We start from the raw sequence: 14627 nt of genomic DNA, 5'->3' as shown, positions 1-14627 counted from the left end.
TTCATCCCCTCCATTATTCTCCCTTCTACCTTCATCCTCTTCTTATGATGATTTCAACAGGTTTGATTGTTCTATATTCATACTTGTATAGAAAGTATATCAACTATATTCACCTTCTTTACTTTCATCATTTGCCCTTCCCCTCCCATTAGTGTCCTCCCCTTAGTTACCTATTTTATATTCTTGTCCTTCATTGTTGCTGTTTCTGTTTGGTGTTCAGTGGGATTTTTGCCTTGGTATTTTACCAGTAAATGAATTGTGGTTAAGTCAGTGTAACTCCCCTCCTTTACACTTCCTCAACCTTTCCCCTTATCCTGTGTTGTTCAACAGTTTTCAGTGTGTTTCATTGTGTCTTGGTCCTACACAGATGTGATGTGTTTCATTATTTTTCACTATCTTTCTTTCCTTCTTCCCTCCTTCCTTAGTCTCTTCTACCAGTCCCACTTTTGGGTACATGTTCTGTGTATATTTATTTGTATATATGGTATTGCTTGTATTTGTATTGGGGTCTATACTCTGCATATGAGAGAGAGCATGTGGCCTTTGGCTTTCGGAACCTGGCTAACTTAACAGTCTTTGATTTTCTAATGTAATTATTTTTCTCTTACTGTTGAGTTTTGAGAGTTCTGTCTGTATTCTGAATTCAAATCCACCATTAAATCTGTTGTTTTCACATATTTTCTCCCACTCTGAAGTTTGCATTTTCATCCTCTTTGCAGGGTATTTCACAAATCAAAAGTTTAAAAAATTTTGATGAAGTAAAATTTGTTGATTTCTTTTTCTTTTGTGGATTTTGCTTTTGGTGTCACATCTAAAAAATGCTTCACCAACTCCCAAAGATTTTTTCTTATGTTTTCTTCAAAACTTTTTTGTTTGTTTCTTTCCTTAAAAAATTTTTTTGGCAGTGCTGGGGTTTAAACTCAGGGCCTCAAACTTGCTGGGCAGATGCTCTACCACTTGAACCACGTCCCCTTTTTGCTTTAGTTATTTTTTTGTTAGGGTCTTGTGTTTTATATGGGCCTTCCAGACAATGATCCTTCTTCTTAGGCTTCCCATGTAGCTGGGTTCACAGGCACACACTACCCTGCCTGGCTTATTTGTTCAGATGAGAGTCTCACTAACTTTTTTCCCAAGCTAGCCTCATACTATGATCTTCTCAATCTCTGCCTCCCAAGTAGCTGAGATTATAAGCGTTAGCCACTGTACCCAGCCTATATTTTTTTGTTTTGCTTTTTGAGAGGGGATCTTGCTATATAGCCTAGGCTGGTCTCAAATTTGAAATCCTCCTGCTTCAGCCTCCCAAGTGCTTGGGATTACAAGCACTTGGCAACACTTTTCATTTAAGTCTGTAATCCAGTTTGTGTTAATTTTTATATAAGGTAGAGACTTAGGTCAGGATTCATTTTTTTGGCCTATGGATATTCACTTGCTCCAGAGCCATTTGTGGAAAAGGCTATATTTTGTCTATGGATTTATTTTCACACCTCTGCAAAAGTAATTTGGTTGCCCTTGTATGTGTCTGTTTCTGAGTTCTCCTTCCCATCGATCTATTGTCTCTCTTCACCAATACCATGCACACAGTCTTCTCCTTTGGTGCTGGGAATCTAACCCAGGGATCTAATCTTTGTGCATGCTAGGCAAATGTTCAAAATGCATCTCAAATTCATTCTTTTTTTTCTTTTTTTTCTGTTTCGCAGTGCCAGGTATCATATGTTTCTCCATTTATTTAGGTCCTATTCCTTTATCAATATTTTATATGTAGTTTTTTTCAGCATGTGAATTCTACACATAGTTTGTCGTATTTATATCTAAGCATTTCAGTTTGAGTCTTTGTAAATGATATCATGTTTTAAATTTTGGTTTCCAAGTGTTTTGTTTTTGGTATATAGAGATAGATACTTCTGTTTTTTTGTATGTTAACTTCAGTTCTGTCCTTGCTGAAATCACTTACTAGTTCTATGAGGTTTTTTTTTTTTTTGTATATTCCTTGGGATTTTCTGCATAGACCATCATGTTTTCTGCAAGTAGGGACAGTTTCATTTCTTTCTTCCCAATATATGAACCTTTTTATTTCCTTCTCTTGGCTTACTGTTTTGGCCAGGACTTCCAATACTTTATTAAAAAATAGTGAAGCATGTAGGCATCCTTTCCTTATTCCCAATCTTAGAGGGAAAGCCCTCAGTTTTTCATTAAATATTGTGTTAACTGTCAGGTTTTTTTTTTTTTATCATATTGAGGGAGTTTACCTCTATTCATCATTTTCTGAGAGTTTCTATCATGAATGGATGTTACATTTTATCAAGTGCCTTTCCTGATATATAGTCATGACTATTCTTCTTTAACCTGTTAAGATGTATTATAGTGTATATATGTGTTAAAATATCACATGATACCACATGAATATGTATAATTTTTATGTTTTTATGTATCAGTTAAAATAAACTTAAAAAGATAGTAGATTATATTGATTTTTTTAATATTGGATCCTTTGTGTATCCCTGGAATGAAATCCATTTAGTCATGGACTATACCTACTTTTATATATTGCTGCATTCTATATGCTAATGTTTTGTTAAAGATTTTTTGTATCTGTATTCATGAGAGTATTTTATCTACTTTTTTTGCACTGTCTGTCTAGTTTTGGTGTCCAAGTATCATTAATATTATAAAATGAGCTAGGAAATGTTCTCTTCTGTTTTATAGGTGAGATTGTGTAGTATTGGTAATATTTCTGTTTAAAACTTTGGCCCATTTCTCCAGTGAAACTATCTTGGCCTAGAGGTGTATTTGGGGGGAGTTTTTAAAAAATACAAATTTGAAAATTTCATAAAATTTCAAAATCCATATGACATATTGGGTGAGTTGCAGTACTTTGTACTTTTCAAATCTCAGAAAATTCAAGAGGAGAAAGGAAAGTCATACTATATTTACTCTTTTTGTTGTTCTTTCTTATTTTTTCATGTGTCAAGATTCCTTTATCACTTCTCTTTCTTTTTTTTTTTTTTTTTGGCAGTTACTGGGGTTTGAACTCAGGGCCTCACACTTACTAGACAGGCACTCTACCACTTAACTCTGCCAGCCCTACTTCTTTATTTCAAATATTTCCTTTAGTCATTCTTTTAGGGTAGATCTACTGACAACATATTCCCATAGTTTTCCTTCATTTGAAAATGTCTTTGTTTTCCTCTAATTCCTAAAAGATATTTTTACTGCATATAGAATTCTAAGATGACAGTTCTTTTCTTTTGAACTGGAAAAATGTGTCACTTCTTTTAGACCATCATGGTTTCTGATGGTTATTTTAGTTGCTTCCCACTATAGATAAGGTGTCATTTCTCTTTCACTGTTTTTAAGAATTTTTTCTTTGTCTTAATTTTTATAAGTTTGATTACAGTTTAGCCTATTTGAATTTTTCTTCAGTTTCTTGGACATACAGGTTTATGTCTTTTGCCAGGTTTGAAATTTTTGCAGCTACTATTTTTTCAAATGCTTTTTCAGCTCTTTCCCCTTCTTATCTCCTTCTGGAACTCCAATGAGATAAATATTAGATCTTATACTCCTGCAGGTCCTTGAAGCTCTGTTCAGTTTTTTTCCAATGTATTTTCATTGATGAAGTTAGAGCCCTCATGATCCAGTTACCTCTCAAAAGCCCATCAGCTGGAAACCAAGCCTTCAACACATGAGCCTTCTGGGGACATTTTTATATTTAAACAATAATGGACATATTTCTCTCTATTCTTCCCACTAAGTACATTGAAAATTCTGAAAAATAATACACCAAGTAAATGTAGAACAACTCTGAAAGATGGGGTAAAGAAGACAAACCATCTAAAGTATGCAATACCCATAGTAACACGAGGTAGTGAATTCCCTGGGTTTTCTTTTGCTTCTTATAATCCCAGTCTGGATACTAGAGAAGTCATCAGTCCATAAATGTCAATGAGGGCAAACAGAAAAGCTCTATCCTCCCCCACAAAAAAAGAAATTCTACTCTCTCCAGCTACAGGACCCAGGAAACAATAGCCAAGTGATACAGAAAACTTCCAGACAATAACTATACTACTATAACCATACTACAAAAATTATAACTGCCAAAGCCCATCCATATCAGCCAAGGCCAAGTGGTAAGACAAGACTTCCCCTACTGGGTACCTCCAAGGGGTCATTCCCCTTCTACCAGGTGGTGTCAGAGAATGTAGAATAGGAAGCCAGGATTTTACTACCTTCTGGTGGGAAAGGAGTCCACATGAAGTGCAGTAAACAAACACTTCTCCCATTCCTAGCCAGGGCGGTATCAGTGGAGGTCTGTGGGAAGCCTGAAGTTCTGCTCCCATCCAGCAGCAACAAAGCATTCTTCTATTCCCAAGGATATACATGGAGTTGAAGTAGAGAAACTGGCTTTTCCTCCCCACCTAGAAGAAACAAGATGGTATTCCTATTCCCTCACCAGTACAGTATCAGAGAAAACATGCTAAGCATAAGATTTAAATGTGATTCAGAATTTCATAACATAACACCCCAAATGTCTAGGATATAACAACAACAACAACAACAAAAAAACATCATGCAAAGAACTTAGGAAATGTCAATGTGAATGAGAAAAGACAGCAGGTACTAACACCTAGATGACACAGGTATGGAACTATCTAAGTAGGATTTTAATGCACCTATTATAAAAATGCTTCAATGGACAATTGTAAGTACATATAAAACAAGTTAAAAACTGGAAAATATCAGCAAAGGAATAGAAGATACAAAGAAGAACCAAGTAGAATTTTTAGAACTGAAAAATACAATAACTAAAATTAAAAATTCACTTGATGACCTCAGTGGCAGCACAGAAAGGATAAAATCAGAAAACTTGAAGATATAAATTACCCAATCTGAGCAACAGAAAGAAAATACACCAGCAAAAAACCAAACAGAGATTCAAGGACATCTATGAATATAAGAGCTAATATTTGTTTCATTGGAGACAAATGGATTCATAGCTGAATGGATGAAAAACTAATCCTTAACTCTGAATTTACTAGGGAAGGATTTATGACTCTTAGAGATTAGCAGAGTGGCTAGCATAGTGTACATTTTCGGTAAATAATCCTATCTGTCCAGTGCTCACAGACTGTTCTAGTTAAATTTCTCTGGCTTAGAATGCATCCCCCAATGATTTTAAATATGGCTGTTTTTCTAGGAGAACACAAATCACCCTCTTGCTCTAAAAATTCATTCAGTATTTGTTGCTATGGATTAAAATGTAATTTACACCTATGGTGACCATGCTGTTTTAGCATTCCAATCATGGATAGTTTTGAGAGATAAGAAGGGTGCTAAGAAGACTTATGGCCAAACAGTGTAAATAGAGACTATAACGAGCAAAGTGGAACACATGGCCACCCTAGTTACACCTGCTCTGCAAATTTACTATTGACTTAACACAGGAATACTGGCATTAAAATATTCTGTTTTTCTCAAGTGGTGCAGATATATGCTGGTACATGCACGTGTCTCTGTCTCTCTCTTATTCGTACTCAGTAATAAAGAAATAAGAGAGAGTTAGGCAGTCTTATTAAATTAATATAGGATTTTTGCTAAAGAAAGTGTTCTTTTCCTTCAGATTTGTCCACAGAGGCCACTTGCAGGTCTTTTAAATGCCATTAATGCATACACAAAAGGACAGTCAGTTAATAAGGTTTGTCAGGAGAAATGCTTATTAAGATGGCTCAGAAAAAATGGAACACAAATGTTTGAAAAGGTCCAATTCACAGCTTTTATTCAAGTTATAAAATGGGAATTACTTAAGGTGTAAAAAATTCATCCTGACAAATTTGCTTCATTTGGTGTGTGACTGCCTGCTTGCCTGCTTGTGAATATGAGATTTTATTTTTGGAGCCCTGTGATGTTGACCCTTATTAGCTTAGCACTTCTGATGAATCAGAGATTTGAACTGCAAGGGTCCAGATCTCTAAGTCCTTCTTCACCAAAATGCTTGTACTTTTCTAAAGGCAGTCTTCTAAGCAGAAGAAGGCCATTCAAACTGCTATTCGCAAAAACAAAGAGGCAAATGCAGTTCTGGCCCGGTTGAACAGTGAACTCCAGCAGCAGCTCAAGGTAAGGAATGCTTCCCAGATCTGTACTACCAAGCTTTGCCTGGCTTTTTTGTTCTGCTTTCTTTTCACCATTGCTGCCCATCCCTTTTCATAAGACTTGCCTTTGTTCTCAAACCCCTTTTGGAAAGTAGAGACTTACTGTATTTAAGTTCATGGATTGGTTTTTTGAATACTTAGAGGAAGACTAGTAACTTTAATAGCAGGCTACATATTATGCATGACTTAAAAGGAGACCAAGTCTGTTACAAAGTTGAAGTACTCCTTGTTGTCCAGAGCTTCTGAGTAAGCATTTAATTGTTAGTCCCTCTCTGAAAGATGCTATGCTTATTTCTGTGGAAAGAGGTGGTTTGGATTTTATCAAAGCCACCTTCAAAATAGTTCCCTTTCATTTTCTCAAGGACCTCAGCTGTGCCCATATCATCTGTTTCTCTTCATTATCAGCTCCTCTGTATTAGTTTCCCAGAGTGTCTGTAATAAAGTACTGGCTTAAAAAACCAGAAGTTTATTCTCTCACAGCTCTGAGACTAGAAATCTGAAATCAAAGAATTGGTAGAGCCATGCTCTATTCAGAGGCTCTAGGGGAGAATTCCTTTTTACCTGTTCCCAATTTCTCTAAAAACTGTTGTTTTAGACATGAAAGTTTATAGCAGATTGCTGATCTCTCTTCTGTGTTTCACCCAGAGGTCACATGTTAAATCATATTTTGTGTAGGAGCCTGGACAAAACTTTAGGGGAGAGATGACCACCCCTCAGACCTGACTGAGTATAGTGCTGGATTAGAAACCAGAGGTTGCAACTAGAAATTTAGTCCTGGTGGCTCAAGTTTCAGTATTGGGAATCTACTCTTGCTTTCAGATCTGTTCCAATCAGTCTTTTAATTTTTAATGTCATTCTTTGCCAGCTGCTGATCCTATTAAAACAGGGTGAGACCAAGGTAGGGTTGTGGAGGGGAGCTCATCAACTTCATTTTATCATCTTCGGAAAGGTGTTGATAGATTACAAATTGTGATCCCCTTTGTCTAATCACCAGCTTCAGAATATGATGCTTTCCAGTTCCCATGTTCTTGAGCTATACAGCACTTTGTTTGTGGGTCCAGTTATAAGTCCAGTTGTAAGTTTCCTTTAAACATCTGATGAAGTAGAGATGATCCCAGGAAATGACTCCTTTGCTTTTTTGTTTTTCTTCTCCCTCTGTTGTACAACTCAGGAGGTTCATCAAGAACGAATTGCATTGGAAAACCAGTTGGAACAACTTCGACCAGTCACTGTGTTGTGATCCCCAAGATTCGAGTGACAGTGGATGACCTTGTCTGTCAAGATCTTTCTTTTGAATGTTTGAGCCCAACTATTTGTCATAGATGTCTGACTATGTCAAAAGCTGTGAGTGGCAGAATATAATCCATACCACCTTTTCTCTTACACTTCACTTGTACATTTTACTCTGGTGGAAAAAATACTTCAACTGATCATCACGCTTGAAATTGTAATTATTAGTGGCATTTACCTCCCATTCTTAAGTAGTTTCTCAAGGTATTAGATGCTGCTCCTACCAAAAACCAGTCTTCTAACAAATAATTAGAGCATTATTTATTTAAAGAATTTATGATTTTTATAAAACCTTATAATCAAGTACCTTTAGGATACCTGTCTTATTTTTGTATGCATATCACAGCATGTTTGTTTCCTGTATAATTGGGATTCCAACTGGGTAGTCTTTGGCATGATGATAATAAAAACAAAAACTAAAATAAAATGAAAGCATTAGATTTAGACTGGCACTGTGCCCTCCACCACTATATGCCAAAAATTGCTTCTCCAGTGCCATTTTGATATTATATCTAGCTATAAATAATACATGGCTATTGTTTTCTATTGAATGTCAAAGACTTATTGGGTCTTTAAACCTCTGTGAAGTGGAGATTTTGGCAATAAACTATTTAACTTGGCCAATGTAGGCCATCAACCTAGACAACTCAGTTCTTTCATGAAAATTTTTGGGCAAGAGTAACCTACTTTAACTGGCTCACCCGATGAAGCTAAATAAGTTGTTGCCAGATCTCTACTTTTATCCTGCATGGGATAACATACCAGTAAATGCATGAATTTTGAAACCACCTATCAGTATGAAAAGACGGATTGATAAATATTTATTGTTTGAACCCAGGTATCCAGACTGGGGAGGAAAGGGAAGTGGTTACCAACAATCCATCAATCTCTGGTAGTTATCTTTCTCTTTAACATGGATTGTGAATGTATTGGGTATGAAGAAATAATGAAAGAAAGTAGTCTTCACACTGGCTATGTTACTATTTTCTTCTCTGTGAAGTGTATCCTTGAGAAGTAATTGGTTTATGTACAGTTCAGAGAAGCTCAACCAACTGGTGGAGGTAATGTAAAGCAAGCTCAAATTGCAGAATCCAGTTTCCTATAGAAATTTGAGTAGCTGCTTCTTCTCCTGAAAGCCCAAGTTGAAAGTGGGAACTGACTGACCCCACAGAGTCATAGTGTTACTGGGTCACTGATCCTCACAGGCATGCCAACTTTAACATTGCTTTGAGACACTTATAGCAAGATATACTGTCTTCTGTGCATTTTGCTAATTTACCCATTCTTCAGGTAGTGGGATGGGGTATGCCTAGGGTCCTTTTTGAAATGGTTTTGGGTAGGTTTGCAATATGTTGGATTAAGTTGTTAGCTTCAGTAGAGTTGAGAGCTTTTAGAAAAAGTAGGTCATTTTGTACTTCCTTGTACCATTGGCAAGCTTTATCAATAGCTGAACAACAGAAGAGAAAGGCTCAAACAGATGACGTTTTTCCAAAGAAAAACAAATTGTCAAATCTATTCTATGCATATTTAAAGATTTGTCTTCTTCCTCTTTTTCTGTTTTTAACTGCCTTTTATGTTCTTATGGGGAGGGATCAGGAGTGAGTTTAAACATTTCTCAAGGTTATGAATGGGTCAGTGCATATTTTTAGGTAACCTCTTTTTCCATGTGCTGAGATCTGGGGGCTGCAACAAATTTTATCAACAGAGTTCTCATTACAAGTGTTTCACAGCATATTTGACATTTGGTACATTCAATCAAGGAAAGACTAGCATATGCACTTTATCTAATAATCTAGTATGTATACACTCACTTGAGATAGCACTTCTTATCCACCAAGCAGTCATATAACCTAAGGAATGTTAGTCTATACTATGTATTTAAAAATTTTGACATGCTGTTTCCCCCCATGAAGTCAATGACAAAGTGAGCCAAATTAGGATGTTGGAAGTTTTGTTCAGTTGGCTTGGTTTTCATAAAAGAAAAAAAATTGCCTTGGACAATCAAAATGGTGCCGGGTGCAGGGCATCATGTATGCTAGGTGAGCACTGTACCACTGAGCCCCATCCCCAGTCCATCACCAATATTTTAAGATAGGAATTGCATTAAAGCATACCTCAATAGTATCTATACCTAGCTACCTAGCATTCTTAGCTGGACTTAGTTTTGTCCAGTTAATTAGTTGCTCAGAAGTAGATTTTTTTAAAAAAAGAATTAAATGTGTGTGTATAGACAGAGACACATGCACACTACTATTACTGCCTAACTAGTACTCATCCTCTGTTTCTCTGTTTTCTTAGGATGTGCACCTTTAATTTAGGGTTATAATGCCCAGTAATGTTTCTGTGAGCCTTTAACGTGATTCAAAGGAAGTCTGGCATATTGAAATCACCATTATACCTCTTTTATAAAATTGATTCAAAATCAGAATTGCTTGTTGGGCAGAATTCAACAGACAGAAGGTTAATGCTGCCCCCATTCATGGGGATTGAATTACCTTGTTGTCTAGTGGTCGTCCCTCATAAGAATGCTCCACTCCCACAGATGAAAGCATAATAGTAACTGATAGTGGACTTATTGGGTCCTTCCATAGCTCTTGTATGTGGCATACTGCTTTCAGCCACCTGTCTATCTGCAGATGTGAAACAAAACCAAATGGCAGTTACCTGGAATGAATATATATGTTGCAGCCAAGGCAGCTATTTGCCTTAGTTGGGAGAATCTGGCTGCTTTACAAATATTATACAAGTGCTTGGGTCTAATGGAGAGAAGAGTCAGCTTAGCTAGAAGCGATTTCTATCTTCTTATCACTGGAATATTCTCCAGAGCTGGGCCACACTGATGCTCATCTCCTGTAGTTTGCATGTGGAGAAACCAACACCCTAAGAATCAGGAGTTCCTAGCCCAAGAATCCACAGAAAGAGGAAACTTGTGGTAGAGTTGGAATGCTAGCCTGATTTAATGGATTCTAAGTTAGGTCCTCTATCAATACTAAACATAGATCAGAAAGGTTTATTTCTTCCTGTCTACCATGTTGAATTTTATTGATTTAGTCTTTAAATATGAAAACATGTTTTAAGGAGTTTTAGATGTGAAATTTCTCCTGGATTAAAGTATAAAATAAAACCTGAAGGAAAAGAATATCTCTGAACTATTTGTTCTTCTGAACACCTCTCCTGTCATGATAGAATAAGTTACTCTAAATTTCTTGGCAGAACTTTTGACAGTTGTTGCTTTGAATAGATTCTTTTCTCATATTCCTTATGGGAGTTTGTTTTTAAAATAGACTACTGTGATTGAAATGAACTCAATATGTAGTAAGTTATACTTTTCTTCAATATATCTTTGGTTGCTTAGGTTGCAAATGTTCAATTTCAGCATATTTTAGGATGAGTAATCAAAAACACGGATTTTTAAATTTTTTCTACCAATGTCTGAACTATCATAAAACATTTTTCTATTTAGATGTGATTTGATTCTGTTTCTAAATATTTGTCCATTTCTTGAATGATCTTACAGCCATGGTAGTAAGAGACTTCTAAGTAGATGATCAATAAAATAATTGATGCATTTCTTGCAATTAAGATAGGCATTTGCAAATGTCTTCTTCTAAGCAGTAGTTGGAAAGAGCTCAATTACAGTATTAACACCTTGGAACTAAAAACATTTGTTCAACACAAATTACAATCATACCTTCTGACTAGATATCATCAAGGGAATGTGATTTTAAAAATATATTAAAAAGAATTTAACATCTCATAACAATCAGATCCATCTAATTGACAGGTAGGCTCATTAGGTTGTGGTTTGAACATTATTAAAATGAAATAGTAGTTAAGGAGGTCTTTTCATCCCTTCTAGTTAAACAGAACACTAGTAGCTTTGGTTTCTCTAGCTGGTTTACTCTGTTTCAAGTGCGCTCTTTTACAACACTGATTTCAAAGGATCAGTTGAATTTATACTTTAGTTATGGGTTTTTTGCATCATTTCTCAGTGTAGTTCAAGTTCCTCATAGGAAGTAGGGATTTCGGTTTATGGAGTCCTCAGCCCATATATCTTGCTTCTTCTTCAGCACAGAATAAGGGAGACTGCCCACCTCCAACACTGACAGATTAGGCACTGATGGCAATTTGAATGAGTATTACTCTGTGGGCCACCCTGCTTTGCTTGTTTGTGATGAGAAATACATCTAGTTAATGTGATCTCCCAAGAGCAGCAGACACGGAGAACCAGATTTTCAAAGCAATGCAAGCAGATTCTAAGAGCTGCTGCTCTCTCCCAAAACAGACTTTCAAAAGCTGTCTTGCAAATTTTATGCCTTGAAGCAGCCATTGTGTTAGTATGAGCAAGACAGTCCAGGTACATAGTTGCTTTTAGGCTTGTATAATTATTTTCTGCATTTAGCAGACATACATGATAATCAAGAATATAAAAAAACCTTCTCCAGGTTGCACTGTAGGGTTTCAGTTGAGAGGACTTGTTCTAGTTATAGAAACCTGTCAGCAGTTGGAGAATACTTATTTTTCTTGTCTTGTATTCTCCTATCTTGCTTCAAGGTAATTTCGTGGCTGTGGGAGGTTGGAGAAAGTAGTTTTATGACTCTGAAGACCACAGGATAGCAGGCTTTAAGAGGGCTTAAATTGGAATTTTGGGACACCAGTAAGGAAATGTTTAGGTACCAGTTTTCTAACACTCTGTTAGACACTAGGCCTAAGTTTCTAAAACTCCTTCAGGGAACTCTTCCCTGGGACTGAGCACAATAGCCATTGTATGTGGCTTGGATGGACTAAGTTGTGTTATTTTAAGTCCACTTATATGATAGCTTCGAGTGCACCTATTTTGGGAACCAGGAATACCCTCTTCTTTAGCCATTCTTTTTTCTTCAGCACAAATAAGATATTTAAATGAGTTAAGTGAGCCAGAGGCAAAAAGAACCATTTTAGTCTTCATAGCTATTGGCCAAGAGAGATAATGAGCTGACCATCTATTTTAACCTTGAAAGTAAAATTGTCTATTATATTTTTTCACTATCAGTACACAGAACAGTAAAAAGTGTAACAGCAAAGTATATATTTGATGCCTTCTGTCTTTTCATGAAATGAACTAGCAAGTTGTGTTAATATTTTACTCAGCCCGTCTCATTCATTTGTACAGCATTGGGAACATTATGTATATTTACCTTAAATATAAATAAATTCCTGAGAGTGTCCTATATTTGTAGACTCAAGCTAAGTTTACTGCCTCTTTTTCACACTTGTTGAAAAATCTGTGAAGAACATAGTAAGTTAAAAATCTCCAACTTGGAAAATGTACATGATGTGAAATTGGGGTGCTATGTTAAAAATACATGTATGATAACTAAGTGGCTTTTATGGAGTCTTGGTGTCAATTTTTTTGTGGTTCTTGTGTGTACTTAATACAGGTGATGTGAAAACAAGTTACAGGTCTTCCCAATGAAGTCAAAGTCTGAGATTTGTTATTTTCACTCCCTGGTGGTCTGAGCCAGGTCCTTCAATATCTCTACACACTAAATGCTTGGTATACAGTGAATTTTAAAGATCCACTGAATCAAAAACTTGACTTAATGTGAAGCTAGTTTATTTGTTTTATCTTGTCAAAAGCTGGGTGTGGTGGTGCAAGCCTAAAATTCCAGCATTCAGAAGGCAGGAGGATCACGAATTTGAGGCCAGCCTCATGAGTTCAAGGCTCTGTTGGACTACATAATGAGATTCTGTCTCAAAACAAAACAACAAAGAATGTTTCCATCATGGTGTCCTTAGCTGGAGTAGGAGTGGTACACTGGAGGTCTAAGCCAGTAGTTCTCAACTGGGTGCAATTCTACCTCTGCATCCCCAAGGAGCATTTGGCAGTGTGTGAAGATAGTTTTTGGTTGTCACAACCAAGGGATGCTCAGGCATCTTGTGGGTACAGGCCAGGGATGTTGGTAAACTGCTACAATGTCCCCCACAACAAAGAGTGAGCTGGCCGTAAATGTCAGTAAGTCTGGAATGGAGAAGTCCTGTTTGGAGGAGCCCTAAAGATGTCTGCCCGTTTCCCTCAATTATCCAGAACAAGCCTCCTCACCACTACCAGGATACTCCTCACATGGCCACGTTAGAAGGCCCTGCTGAATTAGTCCATTAATTCAAATACTGCCAGGGGGGCTGATGGAATGGCTCAAGTGGTAAGAGCACTTGCCTAGAAAGCATGAGGCCCTAAGTTCAAATCCCAACGCTGCCAAAAAACCAACCAAACAAACAAATCAAATACTGCCAGGGTCCAGGCAGTATTATAAACGAGGGAAATGAGTCAGGAGTAAGATGAACAAGAGGACTGGCCCATCTGTGACACCGATAAGAACAGAGAAGGATGGGCACTGTGGCAAATTGTCTATAAAGGCAGCAGGCTCCCATGTTGCTAGATTCTTGATTCCTTGAGAGACTCAATCTCATCTCATCTCCACTCCACAAGTCCCTTTGGTGTTATTTACTTCTTTTGTTGAATTGTAGCATATGTGCACCCATTTTAAGTGTTCAGCCCAAATGAACACATCAAGAGAATCTTGAAGAATGGTTGGAGGAATTAGACTAGCAAATTTCAGGACTTAGGATAAATCTACAATGATTAGGATAATGTGGTAGATATTCTTGCAAATGATAAGCAGATTAATGGGATAGAATAGAGAGCCCAGAAATATATCCACATGTATACAATCCCTTGATTTATAATAAAAAGACATCATAATTCAGTGGTGGAAAAAGACAGTCTTTTTAATAAATAGTGCTGGAGAAACTGGATAGCCATAAAAAGAACCAGGAATCCCTGCCATGCACAAAAATTAATTCAATATGTATCATAATTCTGAATATGAAAGGTAAAACAATAAAGCTTCTAGAAGAAAGCATAGGATAATATCTTCATGAATTTCACAATTTTTTTTTAAGAAAAAGGCACACAAAGCACTAACCATAAAGGAAAAGACTGATAAATTGGATTTCATTAAAGTTCAGAAAAACTTTTGTTTATCAGAATTCATGACTAAGAGAATTTTGGCAAGCTGCAGAACAGTAGAACTTATTTGCAATACATCTGTCAAAGGATACTTGCTTACTTTTTTCTATGTTGGCAACTATTTCTAATTTAAAACACCAACTGGAAAGAAACCACTGTGCAGGCTGACATTATGCAGGCCAAAC

General features: G+C 36.6%; 1 protein-coding gene across 15 annotated transcripts in view; it reads left to right on the top strand.

Annotated features, from left to right (window-relative positions):
* Reps2 (RALBP1 associated Eps domain containing 2) overlaps window positions 1–12803 on the top strand; it is a 221936-nt gene extending 209133 nt beyond the window's left edge. For all 15 annotated transcript variants that reach the window (XM_074063411.1, XM_074063408.1, XM_074063409.1 and 12 more), the window contains 2 exons: window positions 6003–6108; window positions 7315–12803. In XM_074063411.1, the coding sequence (XP_073919512.1) occupies window positions 6003–6108; window positions 7315–7383 (175 nt within the window). In that variant the 3' untranslated portion in view covers window positions 7384–12803. The remainder of the gene's footprint in view (window positions 1–6002; window positions 6109–7314) is intronic.
* The last annotated feature ends 1824 nt before the right edge of the window (window positions 12804–14627 follow it).

This window comes from Castor canadensis, chromosome X (assembly GCF_047511655.1).
Source record: "Castor canadensis chromosome X, mCasCan1.hap1v2, whole genome shotgun sequence".
Classification (NCBI taxonomy): domain Eukaryota; kingdom Metazoa; phylum Chordata; class Mammalia; order Rodentia; family Castoridae; genus Castor; species Castor canadensis.
Note: the sequence above shows the minus strand (reverse complement) of the source record. Positions and strands in the feature narration are given on the sequence as shown.